This window comes from Podarcis gaigeae (genome assembly GCF_964106915.1).
Source record: "Podarcis gaigeae genome assembly, chromosome: 14".
Lineage (NCBI taxonomy): Eukaryota > Metazoa > Chordata > Lepidosauria > Squamata > Lacertidae > Podarcis > Podarcis gaigeae.
Genome location: NC_139690.1, coordinates 25,540,566 through 25,562,560, shown reverse-complemented (window position 1 = coordinate 25,562,560; position 21,995 = coordinate 25,540,566). Strand labels below are relative to the sequence as shown.

General features: G+C 47.1%; 1 protein-coding gene across 1 annotated transcript; it reads right to left on the bottom strand.

The window, feature by feature from the left end:
* Positions 1–775: 775 nt before the first annotated feature.
* On the bottom strand, positions 776–20,929 carry RAB11A (RAB11A, member RAS oncogene family). The gene is made up of 5 exons (XM_083713293.1): positions 20,194–20,929; positions 11,383–11,578; positions 9,360–9,553; positions 5,801–5,881; positions 776–2,887 (listed from the first exon to the last, which is right to left on the bottom strand). Exons 1-5 carry the CDS (start codon positions 20,234–20,236, stop codon positions 2,748–2,750), a joined length of 654 nt encoding a protein of 217 aa, XP_083569419.1. The 5' UTR covers positions 20,237–20,929; the 3' UTR covers positions 776–2,747.
* Positions 20,930–21,995: the final 1,066 nt, after the last annotated feature.

Genomic DNA, 21,995 nt, shown 5'->3' with positions numbered 1-21,995 from the left:
TGTAATATTTGTTGACCGTATGACGGTGGTCTACCTTGTAAAAAATAAACTGAATTTCTCTCAGCTGTGTACTTCTGTAACACAATCCTTTGTGAACCTTGCACTGTCGCTAAAGCTATTGTCATTCATGAAAACCTTACTGTGTCAACTGGGAAAAACTGATTTGAGCCTCCCTTCAGTTATGTTTAAAAGCAAGTGAGAAGTATTTTGTTGGCAGTCATCAATCCAACAGATCTCACTCCTGGAAGGAAAGGATAATTAAGACCAGTGGCTAAGCTTTCACTTCACTCTCAAAACAAAAAAATAATAATTCTGTGCATGCACACTCAATCTCTGGAGAGATCTTGGCTTATGTACTGGGCCCCCAACAAGCCTGGCCAGCTGAATTTTCTCATTCAACCTTTTCTCACTAGTGACTGTCAAAAACTTTCAGCACCTGCAAGAGAGTTTCAATGTGTTCAGCGGGAAGGAGCTTTTTGTTCAGTGCCTGACTTTCACCCTCCTTTGTGATCTTACATACAGACCCATAATGCATGACGATCCAAAACACACGTTTACACACACACACACACACACTCACAATGTAGCATGCAAACTGAAATAGCAAACAGATTCAGATTTGCATCTCAAATTGATTTGCATAATTTATTCCGAGTAATATCTGCACTGCATATAACGTTCAGGTTAATCATCTTCATATACTTAAGTGCCATGTTTTAAATACCAGAATGCCCACAGCAGCATAATTCCAAAGAAGTCCACTCAACAACAGCTGAACAGTCCCCCTGTGATTCTTTTATTAGAATTCCAATAATGAATAATTTCAAATCAATCATAAAAAAATATTTGAGGTACAGAATGTGCATACAGTACAAAGCAAATTTACAAAAAGATCGGGGGGGGGGGGAGATTGTGGAACAAAGGATCAACAACTACAGGAGAGAAAGACACAAACATGAAGGGACTACAGCAATGCCTTCTGTGCTCCTCACACGTCATGAGCACCGCAAGACCGACAGGCTGGCTGAGAGATTCAGCACTCTGTACGTGCCCTCGTGGGGGGTGGGAGCAGCAGGAAGGAAAGGACACCATATGGGTCTATGGCATCTTTGTGATAAGCCTCTTTCCTTCCTGTCCACTCCCCCCCTAACTATTTCCTGGAGCCATTTCCTCTTCTGGTTGCAAATGGGCTTTCCAAATACCACAGTATTCCATGCGTGCTTGTATGTGTAGATATAAAAAACACTGCTTGTTTGAACAGTGCTTTAGAAGTAGAACAGTGCTTTAGAAGTAGGGACATCCACAGTTGGCTTGAAAACTGCAAGAATCTAAGAACAAATCTTCTGGCATGTATTTCTGGATCTCTTCAGCAGGGCTCATGCGCATGGCCTGAGCTTCTCTAAATAAATGAGGAAGGGCAAGGAGGAGGCCAAGCACACTCCCTGGCCAGTAACAGGGACGTGCAACAGAGGTCTCCTGCCAAAACTGCAGACTAGATTTAATCCCATCCTGTGCCTTGAGTGGTTGCGGGAATCAAACCCCGCTTTCACAAGGACTCGGGACTTAAAGAGGAGGAGATGCAATGATGTCCCCATCCTGCAAATATTCTCCATGCCTTTTTGAGAATGACAGCAAGCATTGCTGCACAGACCAAGGTGCAAAATGGACCAGCGGCCCAGGGGTGCATGAAACGAAGTACTGCAAGCCATAGGCACTTGCAAGAAAAGCAGATGGGCTACTGAGCTACGACTGTTTCTTCTACAGAAGGCACCCAGCACCAACTCTTTGGGCCTTAAGACAAATGGTACTGCATTGGCTCAGTATAAAACTACACCCACGCTCCCCAACATGCAAAGCGACTAATCCCCCACTTGCTTGCACAAAGATGATTATTTGAATGCTGTGACTGGATAAACATTTACCTCGCTCCAACTAGCCATCTTCATGAAGTGGCACTATTGGCTATTTGGGGACACAGTAGGAAGGAGAAGTGAGCAGTTTCTTCTGGGAACGCTACGTACGTACAACTCTAATTCATTATATCAGCCTCCCTTAACCTGGTGATCCAGATGTTTTGAACTACAACCCTCATCAGCATTAGTTTTGGCTGGGGCTCATGGGAGATGTAGCCCCAAAACATCTGGAGGGCACCAAGTTGCTCAGAATGGGTGCACCCACCGATATAACTACAAGGAACTGAGAAAACTCAGCCTCCTGGGCCAGGATCCCTCCTCTTAGCAATAAATTAGTGTAGTTCCTGCGTACTGTTAACTGTGGGATACTGCTGGGAGCCACAGGATAAGCCACACAAGGTGCTCATTCGATGAGATGCAACATCTAATATTGAGGCTGAAAGGAGGTTTAAAAGGTTCCGTCGGACTCTCAGGAGTATCAGAATTGCAAAGACTTAAGCTGCAGCAATCTAGTTCTTTGCTGAATGAGCCAACCTGTTTGGAAAAGAGATCAGTCATGATTTTTTAAAAACTGCCCTGCCGGGACTAGCATTCTGATAATGCTGCAGCCACATGCAAACAAACTGATGATCTGTAATACCGAAATAAAGGGGAAGAGTTAAGACATGGAGAAATCCAAAGAGAATAAAAATAAGGTTTCATGGAGAGGGAGAGGGAGAGGGAGAGGGAGAGGGAGAGGGAGAGGGAGAACTAAAAAGAGGACAATGTGAACTCAGAATCTATTTCCATCTTAGACCTGGGGAAATATACACAGCTTTCGAGGAATGGAACCTGCTATATATTTTGACAACACTGCATCTTTGGTTTATTTTCCGTGGTCGGGGGGACGTGGATAGGGACCACATTGTTGCTTGGTGACATGTCATTCTCGCGTCTGTCAGACATTTGCTTCTGAGACACAATGCGATAGATTTCTGAAAGAGGAGGAAAGGTGTCACTAACAGAGGCAGCACCTGCCCTATGGCTGAAGCCCCTCCATCCCTCCCATGGCAAGCTGGGCAGTCCTAGATTGCAACATGCTGCCCCTCCCTTCACTCCCAACTCTGACCATTTTTGCCGGCAAGCAACCCAACATTCCCACTTGCAGAATTTGGGCATAACGTATGCAAGCTGTCCCCAATTCAACTCGTGCAGTAATGAGTTCTCTCTTTTGTAGAATTTGGAATGTATTTTAAGGTGTGCTTTAAAAACAAAAAACAAAAAGGGTTGGTAAAACCAAGTACTATAACAGTGACGGGAAGCTTGCAGCCCTCCAGATATGACCGGACTTCCATCAGCCCCTGCAGTCAACTTGGCCAATGGTCAGGGATGATGGGCACTGGAGTCCAGCAACAGATAGGGGCTGCAGGTTTCACACCTTGCGCATCCGCTACAGATAAGACTGCCTCCACTGGGCTTGGCTCCCGCAACTTTCACCTGGGACAGCACTCCTATTCAGCTGCCCCACAAGGAGTGAGAAGAAACAGGACCACTCTTTTGGCTGTGCCGAGACCCCCAGCTCAACAGAGTTCCTCCTTTCCCTGAATGGTCACTTGGAAGTTGCCATGCCACCAACTGACAGCAGAAGGAGAGGAGAGAAGCAGGACAGCTCCACTGGCTCTGCTGAGAGACGAGCTGCCACTGGTACCCAGTTGTCACCTATCAACAGCTGTTCTATGAGGCTGCAGAACAGAGAAATAGATGAGAAAGCAGGGCCACTCCACTGGACTCACAGAGGAACCAGCTGCCTTCAACTCCTCCTCTCCTTCAACTGCTTCCATCCCAGCTGGTCATTAGGAGAACTTTGTAACCTAAAGGACGGGTGCCCAAGTCTGCTCATTTTCCTCTTCCCTCCCCATCTCTTTTGTTTTGTGTTGCGTCTTTTAAGATCGTAAGCCTGAGGCCGAAAACTGCTTTTATTATTGTTGATCTGTAAACTGCTCTGGGAGCCTCTGGGGATAAAATGCATTAAACAGTCATTTATTCCCTGGCCTATCTGCCAAAACATGCCTGCATTTAGGACATGGGGAACAAATTGTACACTGCAGCTTTTTTACAATCTGGCACTAGCTGCGATGGGTAGGATGAGGGGACAGAGAAACACTTCCCTGCCTCATTATTAGCTTTTGGAGTTTTCTGGATATACCCAGGTGTGAGGAGATGGCTGGATAGCTAGTTTTAGAAACACATTTAAATCATTTGATCAATGTAGTCGCTTCCCACCATAAACTTGTAAACACTATCATAAATGTTAATTTCTAATAAGCTGTACTTGTCCACAGCTTCTTTCAATTAAAGTGGACACATAATTGGATTTGATCCGCTGAAGGGTCGCTTTCTAACATTCCACTGAGGATACTTTGCTGGTAGCTGAATAGTTTGTGCAGGAAAGACCCACTTGGTACTGCTATTCAGTACCTTAGGCAAAATCAAGAAGAATCATAGCTCAGTGGCGGAGGTTTATATGCAGAAGGCAGGCTCCAGCTTCAATCCCTGGCTGATCTAATTGAAAAGAGATCTTGGAATAACTGTTGACGCTAACTTTCACTGCAATGAATGTAGACACCACTTGGCTCGAAAGGCCAAGGGTCTAATATCAGGCAACTTCCTATGTCTGCTCATTTCCACACAGAGGAACTGAGCAAATCTAGTGTGATGGCAGGAAGCAGAGGATGTGCTGTTCCACACAAAGAACAAGTGGCTCTGCGGTGATCTCAGCACCGAGGGGGCTAGGAAAATGTTGCTGCCAACAGAGATGAGCAGCCTCCCTTGTTCCTCCACCTCACAGCGACAGGGACACAAAAGGTGGCCAGTTAAGAGTTCTGCCAGGGGCCCAAGAAGACATCAATAGCTGTCTATCAGCAGGGCTGCTGTGTACTCTGTGTGCTTAAAGAAAATTCTGTGCCCAGGAAACTCCAGATGCTGTAAACGAACTGGAGTCTGCAACTAGTTTCAATTATGTTTCTTCTCAGTTGCTTGCTTACTCTGCATAATTTATCCTGCTTTTCTAGATATGGAAAAGGAGAGCACCTGCTTTGCATGCAGAAGGTCCCAGGTACAATCCCTGGCACCTCAAGATAGGGCTGGGAACACCTCCTGCCTAAAACCCAAGAGAGCCTCTGCCGGTCAGTGCAGACAACAACACTGAGCTAGTTGGAGCAAGGGCCAGACTCCGTATAAGGCAGCTTCCTCTGTTCCAAAGAAGTACCGCTCCTTAACTGCTGGAAATCAGTTTATGGCTTCCACTATTTTGGCAGGCGTTGCCCACCTCAGCCTTCCCCAAGCTGGTGCCCTCCGGGTTTTGTTGAGATGACAAGTCCCATTCTACTTGATCACTGGGCCATGGGACTGATGGGAGCTGGAACCCTAAACATCTGAAGGGCAGCAGATTGGGCAAGACCAGCCTGCACACTTCCAGACACGCCTATTAAGGGAGAGAAAGCAAATTCTGGTGACAGGCCAGGGAAGGGGAGTGCTCAGAACAAAGTAAGATCTAGGGAAGAAGTGACAAATTTGCTTCAAAACGCAAGATTATCAAAAATGTTGCCACAGCAATCTTTCCCACCAAATAGGTGCATAACCAATCTTGCAAAGAAAAGACTCAGTCCTGGGGTAGGACTTTCCTGGAAGAGCCTCTCTAATCTACATACATATTATGTGCCCCAACAGGGAATGAAGGCATGGAAGAAGATCCCAAAATCCTCCTCTGTTCCCTAGAGAAAAAAACAGCCCTAAGGTACTGCCTCTTTGTTTGCCTCCAGCATCGAAGACTCTGAGGTTTCCCAATTCCCAGCTCCGTATTTCGTTCTCGTGGCCCACACAGTTCTCCCACATCAGTGCCAAGTCACCTGTCAGAATGGTCTGGAAAGCAGCTTCCACATTCGTCGAGTCCAAAGCCGAAGTCTCAATAAAGGAAAGGCCGTTCTTTTCTGTGAGAAAGAGCAGGAAGTTGATTAGATCTGCCACTCCAGTGAAGATGCCTGAATAAAAGGCTGCCTTGCTTCAAGCTCAAGAACTTCGCAGCTTCCCATCGCAGCCACAGAGACCAGGAGCCCAACTTCACACCCGTTTTTGTGCCTTTGGCTGTGCTGTGTGTGGCTTCCCTAACACTATGTCTCCCTCTCCCTCCAAAATGCTCCCCGAGCCTTGCTTTTCCCCATGTTTTCTGCCCTGCCAGCTGCCATTTTCAAAACTTTGCACAAACTCAAAAGCCTCAAATTACAAAAATATACTTTCGTCACAGTGCAAGCTGGTCCTCTTTATTAGCGAAACATGATCTTCCCAGACTTGGATGAGTGTCAGACCTAATGAGCATAGCAGCTCAAGCCCTGTGGGTCACAACATCAGTTGCTGAGACTAAAACCCCTTGCCTCCCCACAGCAGCTTATGTCTCCGCCTCTCCAGGGCTTCTTGCAAGCAATCAGAGTGCAGCTTGTTTTGCTCATCCTGTTTCATACCTCTCCTAGTTCTGGAGTCAGGGGGGTGGGGAGCCTGTTGCAGCAGGAGGGGGAGATCTCCTGGCTTCTTCACTAGCCTGATTCATCACTGCCTCTTGACCTCCCTCCTCCCACTCGCCTGCTTCAGCTTGCTCCTCTGATTCTGGACTTCTCTCTGCCACAGGCTCTCCCAACTCACTAAGCCCTGTTACCCCTTCAGCTTCCAACACTTCCTCTTCTAAGTCTTCTCCCTGTCCCAGCACCACTGCCCGGGCTCTGAACCATTTCCTTTGGTGGTTCCCGAGCTGGTCCCTCCCATCATTCCTGTTCCCAACCAGACCATGATAACTCTATTGTACTCAAGAAACATATACGAAACGAAATACACAAATAGGATACTAAGTAATGCACAATGGAAGACAGGTTGTGAACCTGTTTCGACTGTTAAGTCTTTTCCCATCCTGTCACAATAATTGTAACTCCGTGGGAACAGAGGCGTGAAATGTTTGGCTGTCTCCCTCTCACACAGCATAGTGTTTTTTTTGTCATATGCTAGAGGTCAGGGTCAGCCTCTGTTAAGTGGGTTTACGAAGAACTTAGATGAGGGTGCTGTATAAAACAGTATTGAACCCCATGAATTTTGTGCGTATTTTAAAAAGCTTCTTCCATCACACGGATGAAAGGGCTTTCAAACACTCCTCATAGAGTAGAAAGACTAATGCTGGCTCTGGTTCAAGGTTTCTCTGTAGATCCTCTCTCGCTTCCTTAAGTGATTAGCAAAGTGTCACCTGACCAAAGAGGAGGAAGTCTTGCAACCATCAGAAAATTGCACCTTAGCTGCAAGATATTTAATGACTCCCAGGGAAGAGGAGGGGAGCCGTTTCTCTGGGACTGAGGCCATGAAAACCAACTGCCAACTTTCCCCTCCTCCTGCAAAATTCCTCTCTGAACTGCATGTGGCATAAATCAAGCATTTTTAATCATGATTAGTGCAGAGGACTCAAAGCCACATTCCAGAGTGGAATGAACTTATCCTGAAAACCAACCAGATTTATGAACAAGTCAATGTCTTGAGGTCACAGCAGATGCCTCCACATTGTTAATTGCTCCTAGCCTTGGGGGAGTGAGGGTGAAGGGGGAGAAGAGGGGGCACTCTCATTTAATTAAAGAAGAGGCCAAGATGCTGCTTAGACTGCTCGCTGCCCCTGCCTCACATTCCTACAAGTTACACACAAACATAAAAATCCACAGATGACATCTATCAAAGGAAAACGGATGTCAGGAACTCACAAACTCGGCTGGTACCAGTCACCATTGCCGGGCAGCCCAAATCCAATACCCAGGAGACAGTGAGTGGGATGGGGTGCAAAGTGGTCATGCAAAACTCCAAAGCTATTGCCTCCTGCTTCTAACTAGAGGACATCTAGAAGCAGGAACGTGGAAGAAGATAGGAAGCTGCCCAATACCCAAGGGCAATGGGTACCTGATTGTTGCTGCCATGAGTGCTGGAAGGAAGACCTGCTCCCTGCTGCAAGGCCTTGGCCTAGGAGGCAGGGCCCAGACTCACCCTGAACAGCTAAAAGGCTCCTGGGAGGCCACTGGGACATTGCTGGAACAACACTTGGGTTGGGGCAACAGGCTAAAATGTTTTAAATGGTTCCAATTCTGGTTCCTCTGTTTCATTTTTGTCAGGTTGGTGTTGGTTAAATGTTTAGTTGGGGTTGGTGGTTACTTTAATTTGGGTATAACTGTAAACTGTTTATTATTGTTGTTGTTGTTGTTATTGTTGTCATTGGTTTTTATTGATTTATTGGTTTGTTTGTTGCTTGTATGGGATATCTTTTTTTAATATTTGATGTTTTGTTTTGTTGTAAGCCAGAGTGGCTGGGGAAACCCAGCCAGATGGGTGGGATATAAACAAATTATTATTATTATTGTTAAGCTCTAAGCTCCCTGCCAGTTCTGCTACTCTTTGTCTATGGACTGGACCTTGGGCCTCTTGTATGAAAAGCACATCTTCATGACTAAGCTTTGCACAAGACAGGCTGAGGAGGAAAGGTACTTTAGATAGTTTGACTTACGAGCAGCAAGTACTGACATGACCTGGGAGACCAGAGTTGAAATCTGACTGGGTGACCTTGGACCAGTCACCCGCTCTCAGTCTAATCTACCTCACAGGATTGCTGTGGGCATTCATTAAGGAGGAGGAGGAAAACTATGTGTGCCATTTTGAGCTTCTTGGAGAAAAGGTGGGATAACAATGCAATAAATAAATTTTAGACAAACATTATCCTGCCAAGATGGAGATTATCCTGTAAAAGATACACATGGAAAGAAGTTGTAGGGTATGGTTGAAAGGTGCATAAGGACACCTCCTTGCAGGTCTCAGCCAGGCCAGATAACCCTGCATTCAATGATGGCGGGGGGGGGGGGGGAGCAGGAAATAAATGAAAGCAAGAACCATCCAGACTTCTAACATACCAAGGAGACTGCATCACTTTCCTCTTCCCACACTGATGCCTAGGAGCTGATGACCCAACAATTAGCAAGTGGCAGATGGAAGAAGCGACAAAATCTCTGGAACCTCAATAACTGCTTCCCACCACACACAGTTATAGAGAAATGCCTCTGAGTCACCTGTTCCAGCAGAGAAGTGACCATGATGCAGGACAGAGCCTTTTCAGTTGTGGCACCCGACTCTAGAATGCCCTCCCCAAGGAGGCTAGTCTGGTGCAGAGGCTGGTGCCTCTTGGGCTCCAGGTGACAAGCTCCGTTTCCACATTTCAAAAAACTTGGGAAGTTTTACAAAGTTTCAAACTCGCTCTGCTGCTTTTGTTTTATTATTGCTTTCCATTTATTGTTAGCTTTAAATTTTCAGCAGCTGCTCTAAGAGGTTTAGCAAGAAAAGCAGAAACTGAACAAAACAAAACAAAGAAGTATTCCAGCGGCAACACGCTGCCCCCCCACTCACCTGCAAAGGCTCGGGCCTCATCCGTCGGAACAGCCCTCAGGTGGCGCAAGTCGCTCTTGTTGCCCACCAGCATGATGACGATGTTGCTGTCGGCGTGGTCTCGCAGCTCCTTCAGCCACCGCTCCACGTTTTCATAGGTGAGGTGCTTGGCGATGTCATAAACCAGCAAGGCCCCCACGGCACCTCGGTAATAGCTGCAGGCAGAAGCACACAACCCACGTGAGCCCACAGCAAGCACAGAAAGGGGGCAGGGGAAGGAGAGCTCAGACCTCACCAGGCTGCTCAGTGGGGCATCACGACACTCTCCAGAGAGCCAGTGTGCTGCAGTGGTTAAGAGGGCTGGGTCCTAGGACCTGGGAAACCAGGGTTCAAATCCTTACTCAGCCAGGAAGCTCACTGGGTGACCTGGACCAGTCACTCACTCTCAGCTTACCCAACCTTGCAGGGTTGATGTGAGGATAAAATTGAGATAGTGAGAACTATGCAGGCCACCTTGAGCTCCTTGGAGGAAAGATGGGATATAAAGCAATACATACATTTTAAAAATTGGCTCCACTTCGTACAGGCTGCATGTGTGTCACAACTGCCCCAGGACCACCCAGCCCTCCCCTAACCTGGGGGCTTCCAGATGCTCTGGCCTACCAACTCCCATCATCCTTGACCAGATGTCAGGCTGGCCGGGACTGATTAATGATGTAAAGTTGTTGGATATTTTAATTTTACCAACTGGTGAGGATTAGCTGCCCTTAAAATGCTGATGTATCGCTGGGAAACCCAGCCAGATGGGCGGGGTATAAATAATTTAATAATAATAATAATAATCAACATCGCAGTACATTGCCAAAGCGCAATGTTTGGCTGGTGATACATCACCAACCCTAGTCAGGGCTGCCTTCGCCCAAGTGGGAAGTTGCTTGTGCTGAATTTACACTGCTTCTTACGTGAACTGCTCTGAGAACAAGCATATCTGTGGAAAATGCAGCAGATAAATAAACTGACTATGGTGAAATTGACTAGGACAAGAGTTGGTGTCCAAAACATCTAGAGGACACGAGGGCGGGAGGGGCTGGCACGGCCTCTTGCCCAATGCATAATTTGGCCTCCCGATAAACCCAAGTTGTTTCCAGTTTTTCATCCTGTCGTGACTTGGTTTTATAAGTTGCCCTGTTACAGTCATTTAGAGAGAGAGAAGTAAATGTGATTATATGCATCGTCACTACAGTTGACCTAAAATTTAAAAAAGTGGTTAAAGCTCTTCCAACAGCAGCTGCTGGAAAAAAACACATCCCTAGCTGGCCTGATTTTGGAGCCAGTTTTGGACTCAGTTATCCTCAGTTTGGACTCAATTTTGGACTCAGTTATCCTACAGCAGGGATGGAGAACCTCCAGCCCATGGGCCTACTCGGGCCTAATCAGGCCTGCCAAGTCTCTCCCCATTTTGGCCAAGCCATGCTCACCTGCCTCCATCATATATGAAGCCACGTACAGGGCAGATGAGGGAGGGACTTGGCTAAAAGGACCCTCTCATAGGGCGGTTTGGGGCAGCACTTTCGGAGGGGCTGATTTTTCAGATCCTCAGAAGCATTGCTCAAAGTGCTGCGCAAAACAGCAGACAGAAAAGGTCACCTGATGTCATCGTAAAGTCAGGTGATTTGACAGGTGGATAGTGGCTCTGCCTGCCAGGTGGAGGCAGATATCAATCTGGCCTGCCAGGCTAGGAGGCTATTGATTTTCAGCTGGTGGGTCACATGATTTCTGTATTGCAGGGGGTTGGACAAGCTGGCCATTTGAGTCCTTCCAATGCTACAATTCTATGAACATTGAAGACTAGCAACTTAAAGAATGCAATGGGATTCTTGAATGCTGTTTAATCTGAAAAGCAGTCCTTTTTTTGCTGCAAACACGATGTCTGCAAGGACCATCACATAGAAGACACACACACACACACTTGCAGTGCTCCTGCGTCCTGTTCCCATAAACTCCCCCACAATCCCCGCGAAGGCTCTGGCGCTGGTCCACTTACGCCGACGTGATCGCCCTGTATCGCTCCTGCCCTGCCGTGTCCCAGATCTGAGCCTTTATTGTCTTGCCGTCCACTTGGATGCTCCGTGTGGCAAACTCCACGCCAATTGTGCTTTTGCTTTCCAGGTTGAACTCGTTGCGGGTGAAGCGGGAGAGGAGGTTGCTCTTGCCGACTCCGGAGTCTCCAATGAGAACAACTAGGAAGGGAAGAAAGGGAGGGAGGAGATTCAGAAAGGAACCCAGCACACTCTCTGCTCTGACACTCTGAACCTCCTTTGCTGATTCACCTGGCCCTCTGTGTAGAGAAACTGCCTAGGTAAACATTTAAGGGAACCAGGTGAAGGGGAGGTGGGGGTTGTTACCAGAGGGAAATTACATTTTTAAGCTACACATACTCATACACACACACACACACACACACACACACACACACACACACACAATCAAAATACAGCCTCTTGAACTAAATGGCCAAAGAAAGCAGAGGCTAAATGTGATCCTGAAATGTATCGTTCCTAATTAATCAAACATTGCTCATCTCTACATAGTGAGTCTCCTACATCAGCAGAAGGTCAGACTGGATGGCCTTTGAAGCCCCCTTTCAACTCTATTGGTTTTTGCTCATCCACCATGCTGCCTTCTCAGGTCTATATATATCAAGTTGATTTTGACAGCCACAACTGCATAAAGCTAGCATAAAGCTAGAATGTTAGCTTTCTTTCAAAAATAAGACATTTTAGCTGCTGTTAACATTGCAATACTAAAGTTCTTGTTACTCAATAAAATTAACTGTTAGATCTGGCTCCACCCAAGCAGCAACTGCAGAGAGCTCGCGTCTCTTCTCCCTGCCAGAAAAGCTACTCTGCTCCAGGTGTTCTGCAGCTGGGAAGAGAGGGCCATAGTTCAGTGACACCTGCTCTGCTTGCAGAAGGTCGCAGGTTCGATCCCTAGCAGCATCTCTAGGTAGGGCTTGGAGAGACGCCTTGCCTGAGATTCTGGAGAGCTACTGACAGTCAGTGTGGACAATACTAAGCTGGATGGACTTGGAAAAAGGCAGCTTCCCACCTTCCTACGCTCTGGCCTTTGCCAGCAGCCAGAGAAAAAGGGGACTCTGGGCTGTGTGTATGTGTACATGCCAGCCAGTTTTTATATTACCACATGCTGTTAAAACAGCGACCTTGAGAACCAAACGATTGCAAGCCAGGATGTAAATCTTCAAATTTTTCTGGCTCCCTCTTGCATCCCATTTGAAAATATACACCTATGTTTACATGGTTACCATCTTAATGCTCATTTTGGTCTATGCATGCCAGAAAAGAATCCAAAGCAGAGTCTTATTCTTTTATAGGTCAAACCAAAGACTCTCCATCTGCATCACTTAGGAAGGGGGTGGGAGGCTTGATCCAGAAAACTAACATGACCCGGGTATTTATCCTGCAGCAATCAATGGCTTCATCCTTCCAAGACTGGCATATTTGCTTCTCAATCCTTTCCTCCACTCTGAAATTACGATAAAACAATCACATCTGGGATTTCATCTTAATTAATTACTGCACAAGTCTCACTGTGCGGACAAAAACAACCAGCCCTTTTTGTCCTCTCTCCCCTTTCAGCTGATTCAGCAAAGCAGGAGCCAAACTACAAAAAAACAACAGGAAAAGGCTTGTTAACTATTCATGCCCATCAGGAGTTTGATGCCAGATTAAAAGGCATCAAACCTTCCCCAACCTGGTGCCCTCCTGATGTTTTGTTTGAACTGCAACTGGCTGGGGCTGATAGAAGTTGTAGTCTAAAATATCTGGAAGGGACCATTTTGGGAAGATTCAGCTTCAGGGGTTTCTCTGTTAATTCAGAGTAAGCCCATCAGAGCTAGCACTCTCTGACACACACACACACACACCAGAAATTAAATCCTATCACAAGGTGTTGTTATCCAACCAAAGTCAGGCAAAAGAGAAACTGTGAAGTCCAGAAGAGAACCTGGCATTTAGATGCTTCCTTTTTTTGCACAGAAAAATCCCTAAAGTTTTTCTCATGGCCACTGAAGCCACATCTCAGCAACTCTCCAACTATACTTGTCTACTCAAGCGGGACCTGCAAACCTCCCGTTTCTGCTTCCTGTGCCTGGGATCGTGAAAGTGTGTGCATGGAGATGGGGGTTAAAATACTGACCAACCCACCATACATAGCCACGGGTTCAATGTTTATGTGTCCCTTGCCCTGCCAAGGTCAACAAGTGCATTTCATGGCTGAGTGGAGATTTGAACTGCAATCTCCCTGCTCCTAGGCAAGCATGAAGCACCCTAACCACTATACCACCCTTAACAAGCTGGTGGGTGGCATTCAGTTTGGGCAGGCAGTTTGCAACCCTTTATTGCTCCTACAAAGTGGATGCTGAGGGAGGGAGGATGTTAGTGAAAGCTGAGTGGCTCTTAACTCAAACCTATGCCACAACATCACAATTCTGCAGGCCAAGCTGGGAAATGTTAAGTGGGTGCAAATTCAGAAGAGCTCTCTGAGACACCTTTTTCCGTGTTCGTTAAAATTATGAAATTCATTTTTTAAAAAAAAAATGTTAGAGAAGAGCTGTCTGAGTATTTTAAGAAAACATTTTATGTCTTTTCTTTGCTTTCATGGAGCAAAGGGAAGAGTGCCCTTGCTTCCAACTTGAGTTTCACTCTTAAGTTTAATGCATGATTTAACTTCCTCGAGCAGGTGACAGGAATTTCCAGGGTGTTTTTGGCTTCCAGGGGTGTGAAATTAGGCCCCTTGCAGCAGCCAAGGGACACCAAGGGCAGGAAGAGATTTGGTTGGGCATCCTCTCACTGGTAAAGAGAGGGAGGACTCTACAGAAGGCTTTGGAATGCAAAGATGCCAGCAAGTAAAAATAAAAAACCTAAACCAATGGTATGGCTAGAACTTATCCAAGGACACTGCTAAGACAAGCCACATGTGAAAGCTCTTGTTTATAAAAGGAAAGGAAACCAGCTTCCCCAAAGGAAAGTGGCTCTCTTTAAAAAGCATATGAGAAGGTTTACAGCATTTCTACCGTAGGTGCACAACTCACAGGACTCGCGGAAGGCCTGAAAGCCAGACTAACCAGATTGCCCAGTCCTTGTGGTTTTTATTTGTTAACAATAAAGCTGGGGAAAGCAAAGAGTCCAGGGTACACTGGTAATCAGCTGGTCTCAGCAACACCCAAGGACAAGCAGGGAAGAGACAAACTGAATTACCTCACCTCAGCGCAGTCAGGTGGCTCAAAGCTCTGCAAATACAAGCAGCTACATCAGCCTCAATGTGTGCAGCACCTCACCTCTTCTAGGCAAACTTTCTCCAACTCCAAAACATCTGCAGGACACAACTCTCCGATCGGCAAAGCCATGCTGGCTGGAGCTGCTGGGAGTTGTAGCACAAAACAACAGGATGGCTGATGTCAGCCATTCTGAATAGGCCAGGGCTGTACAAAGACCCACAAGGGAAAAGGAGGAAAGTGGAGCAACCCTGAATCAATATGAAAGCAGGGACATAACGGAGGAGCTGTAGCCAATCAGATTTGAAAATGCTCAATGGGAAACCTTTGTCCCTCCAGATGTGCTGAACTAAAGCTTCTATAAGCCCTAGAGATCATGGCCAATGGTCATGGAGGAAGCTACAGTTCAGCAACATCCGGAGGGTCAAAGGTTATTTGCACCTGCCATAAATGAACTGATGAATGGTGGGGAAGATTGCCAGGCTCAGCTGCCAGCGTAGACCCGCATTATTGCAACTTATCAACTCTTGGGGCTTGGCTTCTGCTCTTGCTGAAAGGGATTAAAACAAGATGGGGAAATGAGACCCTGCAACAGCAAAGCTATTCTCAAACGGTTTGTTCATGTGCCTATTGCCAGAGTGGGGTCTGTACTAAGGCCTTTCCTAAGGCCCCATTAGAGAGCGGAAGAGCATCCTCTCCGGAACACAGAAGAGAACTCTTGGACTTTAATGACCACAAGTCACACACAGAGAGATACTGAGATCATACTGAGTTCCATACTTTCTTTCATTTTCCCCCCTCTGACCTCACTATTTACAATCCCCTCCCTCCAACCATCTCTCTCTGTGTGTGTGTGTGTGTGTACACATGCCTGAGTGGATACACACACACACACCTACCTCAGGATAGCACTTCCATGTATCAAAGAAGTGAGCTCTAGTCCATAAAAGCTTACACCACAGCAAATGTTCATCTTTAAGGTGCCACAGAACAAAGGTCATCCTGCAGCTAACCAAGTCCTAGGCCAATTAGGGCTTTAAAGATCAAACCCAGAACCATGGTTCAGAACCAAATTGGTAGAACAGTATAACGGGGGGGGGGGAGTGCCATTTGTTTATTTATTTGCTTACATTACTGTTCCACCTTTCCTCAAAGGAGTTCAAGGTGGAATACTGTACATGGTTCTCCTCCTCCACAGTTTTATCCTGACAACAACCCTATGTGGCAGGTTAGGCTGAAAGGCACCATGACTGGTCCAGGGTCACCCTGTAAGCTTGATGGCTGAGTGAGGATTTGAATTCTGTTCTCCTGGGCTCCAGTCCAGCACTCTAACCACTACACTACACTGTGAGAGCAATCTACTGGGTGCTACAGAAGAGATTTCTCATCACCCGTCTTACAGAACTACAATTCCCAGAATTCCTTGGAAGAAAGTTAAACTATGTTTGCAACACAGGCTGCGCCCTGCTAACATCATAAGGATAGGAGTGAAACTCAGATGTGGAAGAGGGCTATAGAAGCTGTTAGGATGAAATTAACCAGATTGTTGCAGGTGTTGCATATCAACATAATGCATGTGAAATGCACTAGAAAATACAGTATTGAATGCTTCTATGCAATTACCACGCAAGTGTTTAAACCTAAAAAATGCAGATACTTGCAATACATGCCACAGGTCCTGGACTACAGAGGGTTATTATTGGGACTAGTCTGTAGAGAAGTGAGCAAGGAGGGCAGGAAACTGGGCTGCCACATTAGCTGCTTCACTGGCCTTTCCTGCTGTCTGAAGATGTCAGGAGAAGGTACACATGGTCAAGCATGTGACATGCTTAGCTGCTGTCTCAGGAGAAACTGCTGTTCACAATGAAAACCTGGCACACCTAAGCATTTAGAGGCCGGACAGTACGGAAAGCTGGCCCAAAAAACAAGGAAACAGTTCAAAGTGTGTTCCCTGTCATGCAGCCTTTGTCTCTAAAACCCAGATTTATAACCTCTGCAACATTCCCTCCCTGCCCTGTTATCTGTGCAGCCAAGCATGTTATTTCGCAACACATCCTGCTCACTATCTGGGGAGGGAACTCTGCTGGGAAGAATGCCTGCACATCCAGGAGGAGGAGTAATGCCCTAATGGGCTGGTAACTGTTATGTAGTAACAGCAAGACCGGAAGTGAGGTCAGTGGAAGGATGCAAGTTCCCTGTTGCCTAGAAGGAGCCACTCAAGGAGGGTACAGTTGCAAGCAGCAAGGAACAGCCCGTCTTGTTTATGCCTTGATCAGGAGTTTCACACAGCAACAAGGCTAGATCTTGCTGTTGCTGCTAACTAATCTCCGTTGAAAAACCTGTTAATAAGTCCCTTAACTCTTCACATTCAGCAGATTCTAGGCAATTAACCACCATCACCCTGCAAGCTCAGCCTAGCTAAAGCATGCCAGGGCTTACATTCTTTGGTGTGATAAGAACCAGACAACCCACACCACCAGCACCACCGCCCCAGAAAGACAGATAAACATTCCACATTGAAACAGTTGGCTGTTATTTTGCCTGCTTTATCCCTACAGGAAAATGCACTGCATTAAAAAAAAAAAAAACAAGCTCAATCTAGAATACATTTTTTAAAAATCCCACGCTTGCAACATTCACCAGTTAACCCTCTCCGTTTGCCACCCCCCTGCCCCCGCAAGCTGGAAGTTGAGGTTTCAACATTAAATCACTTGCTCACTGGTTGCCATGCCTTCCTCAGTCACTTCCTTTATCTCAAAGTAAAAAGGGGGAGGGAGGGAAAGCAAAATTCCAGAGGAAAACCACACCAAGACCACAAAGCAGTGGATCAGGGTGATACTTTTACAAAGATTTCACACAAAAGCAGCGAAACACATAGAGTAAACCAAGTTATCAAAGGGAAAGTTCGTCTGGAGACAGTTGACATTCTTTCTGAAAGGGAAGCGGCTCTCCCTGTACTGTATTAAGTAAAAAGCCCACAAAGTTACTAACTAGCATTATTCATCACCACAGTGACTGGAGGCCACCCCCACCAAAGAGCTAAGTGCTGATCAAAAGTCCAGCCTCACTCCTGAATAGCTCTTTCCTAAGCAACTGCAGCAGCCAAGTAGGGCAGAAATGCTGAACACACACAGCAAGAAGGATGACAGATTGGGAGATCAGACATGCAAAGGTGAACTCCAGGGGAGGCACCAGAAGGGCCTGGCCATTGGTTTCTATGAGAAAAGTCTCAAGAAAGGAATAGGGAATAGGACTATAATTACAAAACAATAGGGGGGTGGTTAGGGCGGGGAATATAATAAAAAAGGAATGCAGAGAAAACAATTTGTTCAAAGTTACTTGGCTTCGCAACAATAAAAGGGCCAGATTCTACAGTAGCCAACAGATATTGCCACCAGTCCCCTTTTAGCTTTGTGTCACCTTTTCACTTCCTGGGGGAATCTGATATAGTAGCCCCAAGTTATGCCTTTCCCACTTCTTTTTAAGGTTTTCCAACTGCACTGCGCTATTTTATGGTGGGTGGATGTGTTCTGGGGTATGCAAAGAGAGCGGGGAGGAAAGAAGTCAACAGAGGCACACACAATAAGAAGAGCCTAGAGCCTATTATGGCACTGGTCTTTATCAGATAAGTCGGAACCCATCACTGGTCCACCAACTCTGTACTGTCTACAATGACTGGCAGTGGCTCTCCAATGTTTCAGGCAGGGAGTCTTGCCCAGCCCTACCTGGAGATGCCAGGGGTTGAACCTGGGTGGTTCTGCATGCCAAGCAGGTGTCCTGCTGCTCAATTACAGAAGAGAGGTTATGGGACTGGATCTCCTGTTTAGACTGGTGTTCTTCCCTATATTTCTGCTCCAATCAGCTGCTGTGATCATTTTGTGTTGAGGCAGATACCCCCCCCCCTTTTAGCCTCTTGTTATCACAACTAAATAGAGCCTCCATGTCCCGAAGCATTATACGTCTCTGAGTATGACCTGAAGCATTCCTTGGGGGCTTTCCAGAGACCTCTGCCCAGCAGCTAGAGCAGAAATGGAGGATGGGGACTAGAGGGGTCCTTATGGTTTAATCTAACCAGGGTCCTTCTTATGTTTAACACATGCCTGCCTATGTCTTTTACTGGATGTTGAACAACCCAGTGATTTAGCACACATACGGACAACTATTTTTATTTCACTTCTGGGAAGATACCATTTTCCAAACTTTCTCTTTAGTTGCACTCCGAATGAAAGAAGGGATGGAGGAAAACTGGTTCAGGGTTCTCTTTGTAGCCCAGCCCAGTAACCACACTGTGCTGACTAAGCCTGATGTTTTGTAGCCCAAACCTCTGAAGAACACAAGGTTGAGGAAGGCTGTTTTAGTCAATAATACACTGTGTCCTGCAAGATGTCCAATCTTCCCCACCCACCCCTCTATGTAGTTGCTGCCCTCACTGGGCAACACAGCATGTTAGTCTCATTAAGCAACTGCGGGTGTTGAAAGGCACTTGGGATAATCTTAAACAAGAGTGCAATCACACAGATTAATTACACTGTGACAGTTAGGATTTCTTAAATCTACATTCTTATTTTATATCCCACTTCCTCACCCAAGGGGGTAAAAGTAGCACACATGGTCCTTCTTCACATCCTCTCCTTTTATTCTCACAACAGCCTTCTGTGGTAGGTTAGACTGAGAAATCATAACTGGGTCAAGGTCACCCAGCAAGCTTCATGGCCAAATGGAGATTTCAACCTGGTCCTTTTAAGCCATGTCTGACACTTTAAACTTTGGCATATAAAAAAGAGAACAGGATCACATGTGCTGCCCTGACCTCCTTGGGGTAAAAGTGGGATATAATAATGCAAACTGAAGAAATCCTAACAGTTACCCTGTGTGTAGCAAAAAGAATCTGGTAGCTTTTAACCAAAGTGTCAAGACTGTCTTCACCCCACTTTACAAACATCCCAGATTTCAAAGCCCAAACACAATTCAGCCAACAAAACACAACAGACATTTCACAACACTCCACTGCAAAGTCCCAATACAAAGGCAGTCCACTAGTCTGGTGAAACAAGCATTAAGTATGAAAATCATTAAAGGATTTAAAAAGAAAAACCCTGCCCAGCGCCTAGCAAAGGGCGGGTAGGCTTTCTGATGTGCCAACAAGGCCTGAGATACTTTACTGAGAAGGACTGGGGGAAGGGGAGCCAAGGCTGTGGACTGTATCCAACCACATTCGACTCGGAGTAAGCCCACTACAATTAATGGGCCTATGCTAAGCGCGTTCATTAATGGGTCTACCCTTGAGGAGGACTAGCACTGGATGCCACCCAAAGGGCTGGGGCGAGGGAAAGACAAGGGGGTCGGCTTCAACCAACTGCATTTCATTCATAGAGGAGGCCCCTGGGAATTAATGGACCTTAGTCAGTGGTGCTCCTTAATTTTCTATCGGCCTCCTCTCGAGTAGGGCGGGAAACCATCCAAGGAATCCTGATCGGAAACCGGGGGGATGGGGTGGGGTGGTCTGACGCCTCCAGGGAGCGGGGGGGGAGGCGCGGCGGGGGACAAGGGATGCAGGCCCACCTTTGAAGAGATAGTCGTACTCGTCGTCGCGGGAGCCCCCCATAATGACGGCGGCAGCGGCGCCTCCTCCGGCTTCTCAGCTAACAAGGAAGCGACAGCCAGAGAGCCCCTCCCTGCGCCTCCTCCTGCTACTGCTTCCTCAGGATCAGCCGCACTCCGGTTCCGCCCACTAGCCGGCCCTTCCTTCCTCCTCCCTCGCTCGCTCGCTCGCCGACCAGATACAGCTTCCGGGGGCACCGGCTTCCGGCTTCCGGTTCGCATGACAGGGCGGCCATTCTCCTCAGAGGGACCGCTCCGTAGACATGTATGACGACACTTCCGAGCACTAAGGGCACCAACGGAGGGACCGAGACAACGACTTGAAAAATGGTCGAAGCGCAATTATGTTTAAGGGGGGGGAAGGAAATCGGAGACTGGCGGGTTTCTAAATACGCTTCCGGTTTTAAACTCGGGCTTCTTTTCTGAGGCAAAGCCTGTTTTATCGCAGAGTTTCCAGATTCCTAGAGCGGCGCCACACGAAGTCCTGAGAGAATGCGGGCTTTCGTTTCTGTGCCGGAAGTTATCTGTGGCCTTCAGCTCCCGCCACCACTTTAGACGCTTTTCGTCTCTGTATTCTTTCCCCGCATATGACAGCGACCGAATGGAAACCGGAATCGATACCTGAGTGCGGCACCTCTTGACGTTTTCATCTCTATTGTTGTGGAGGGCAGAGCGAAGCGGCCCGTTTATCAGCCTTCGCCCGTCAGGACCCCCCTAGAAATTTCGCACTACAACTCCCATCAGCTCCAGCGAGTGCTACAGGCTGGAGCTTGCTGGGAGTTGTAGTCCAGGCTGGACCGCAGAGGCCACTGGGAAGGGTGGTGAGGTGTCGATCCCCATCGGGAAAAGCTTGCATCTGAGCATGTGCAGAGTCTTTCTCCCTCCACCTCCCTTTTCTGCTTCTCCGTGTCGTTTTCCTCCTCTGCCTGCCACAGTGCTTTGACTTGGATTTCAACTCACGCTTGGGATATGGGAAGGGGAGCCCCTCAGCCTTGGGCCCCCAGATGTTCTTGAGCTACAACTCCTATCATCCCTGACCACTGGCCATGCTGGCTAGGAATGATGAGAGTTTTAGTCCAACAGCATCTAACGACCCAACGTTGATGCAGTATTAAAAGAAGAGGATGCCTAGAGGCATGTGCAAAGCGCCATTCGCTCAATGCCTCCTTTCTTCCTGGACTGCAGCGCGGGAACCGAGAGTGGGCCCCGGATCCTACCTTCTGAGGAATGCACGTCTGCATGCCTTCCCCTGACTGAATGAGTGTCAAGCGACCTTGGTAGTGCAGTCCCAGTGATTCACACATAATATAAGCAGCAGCTTGTTGCTCAGACATTCAAGAGGCAGAGACATTCCAGGTTTAGGGCGGTGTATAAATTCAATTATTATTAATAATAATAATAATAATAATAATAATAATACTGTAACCATATTTCCATATTGGAACCTTCCACCCACATCTCTCTGACACCTTCATTGCAGACAGGCAAGTTCGCTTATAAAAGAGTCCCCTGCCTGCCCCCCACCTCTTCTGAGCTGCCGCCTTGGTGTGTGTGAGAGACACGGAGCATGTGCAGAAGAGTTAGTTGTCAAATGCACTCTGTATATGCTCACGGACACTCTTGCGCCCGTCGCAGTAAAAGCTGCAAATAGGTTCCGGGGCTAAACTTTAGCCTCGACACCCGCTCGTCTCACTGCATGTGCAGTGGCAACGGGTACGCGTCCTCTAGCCCCATCGTCCTGCTTTCGCATGCCAGGCTTTGCC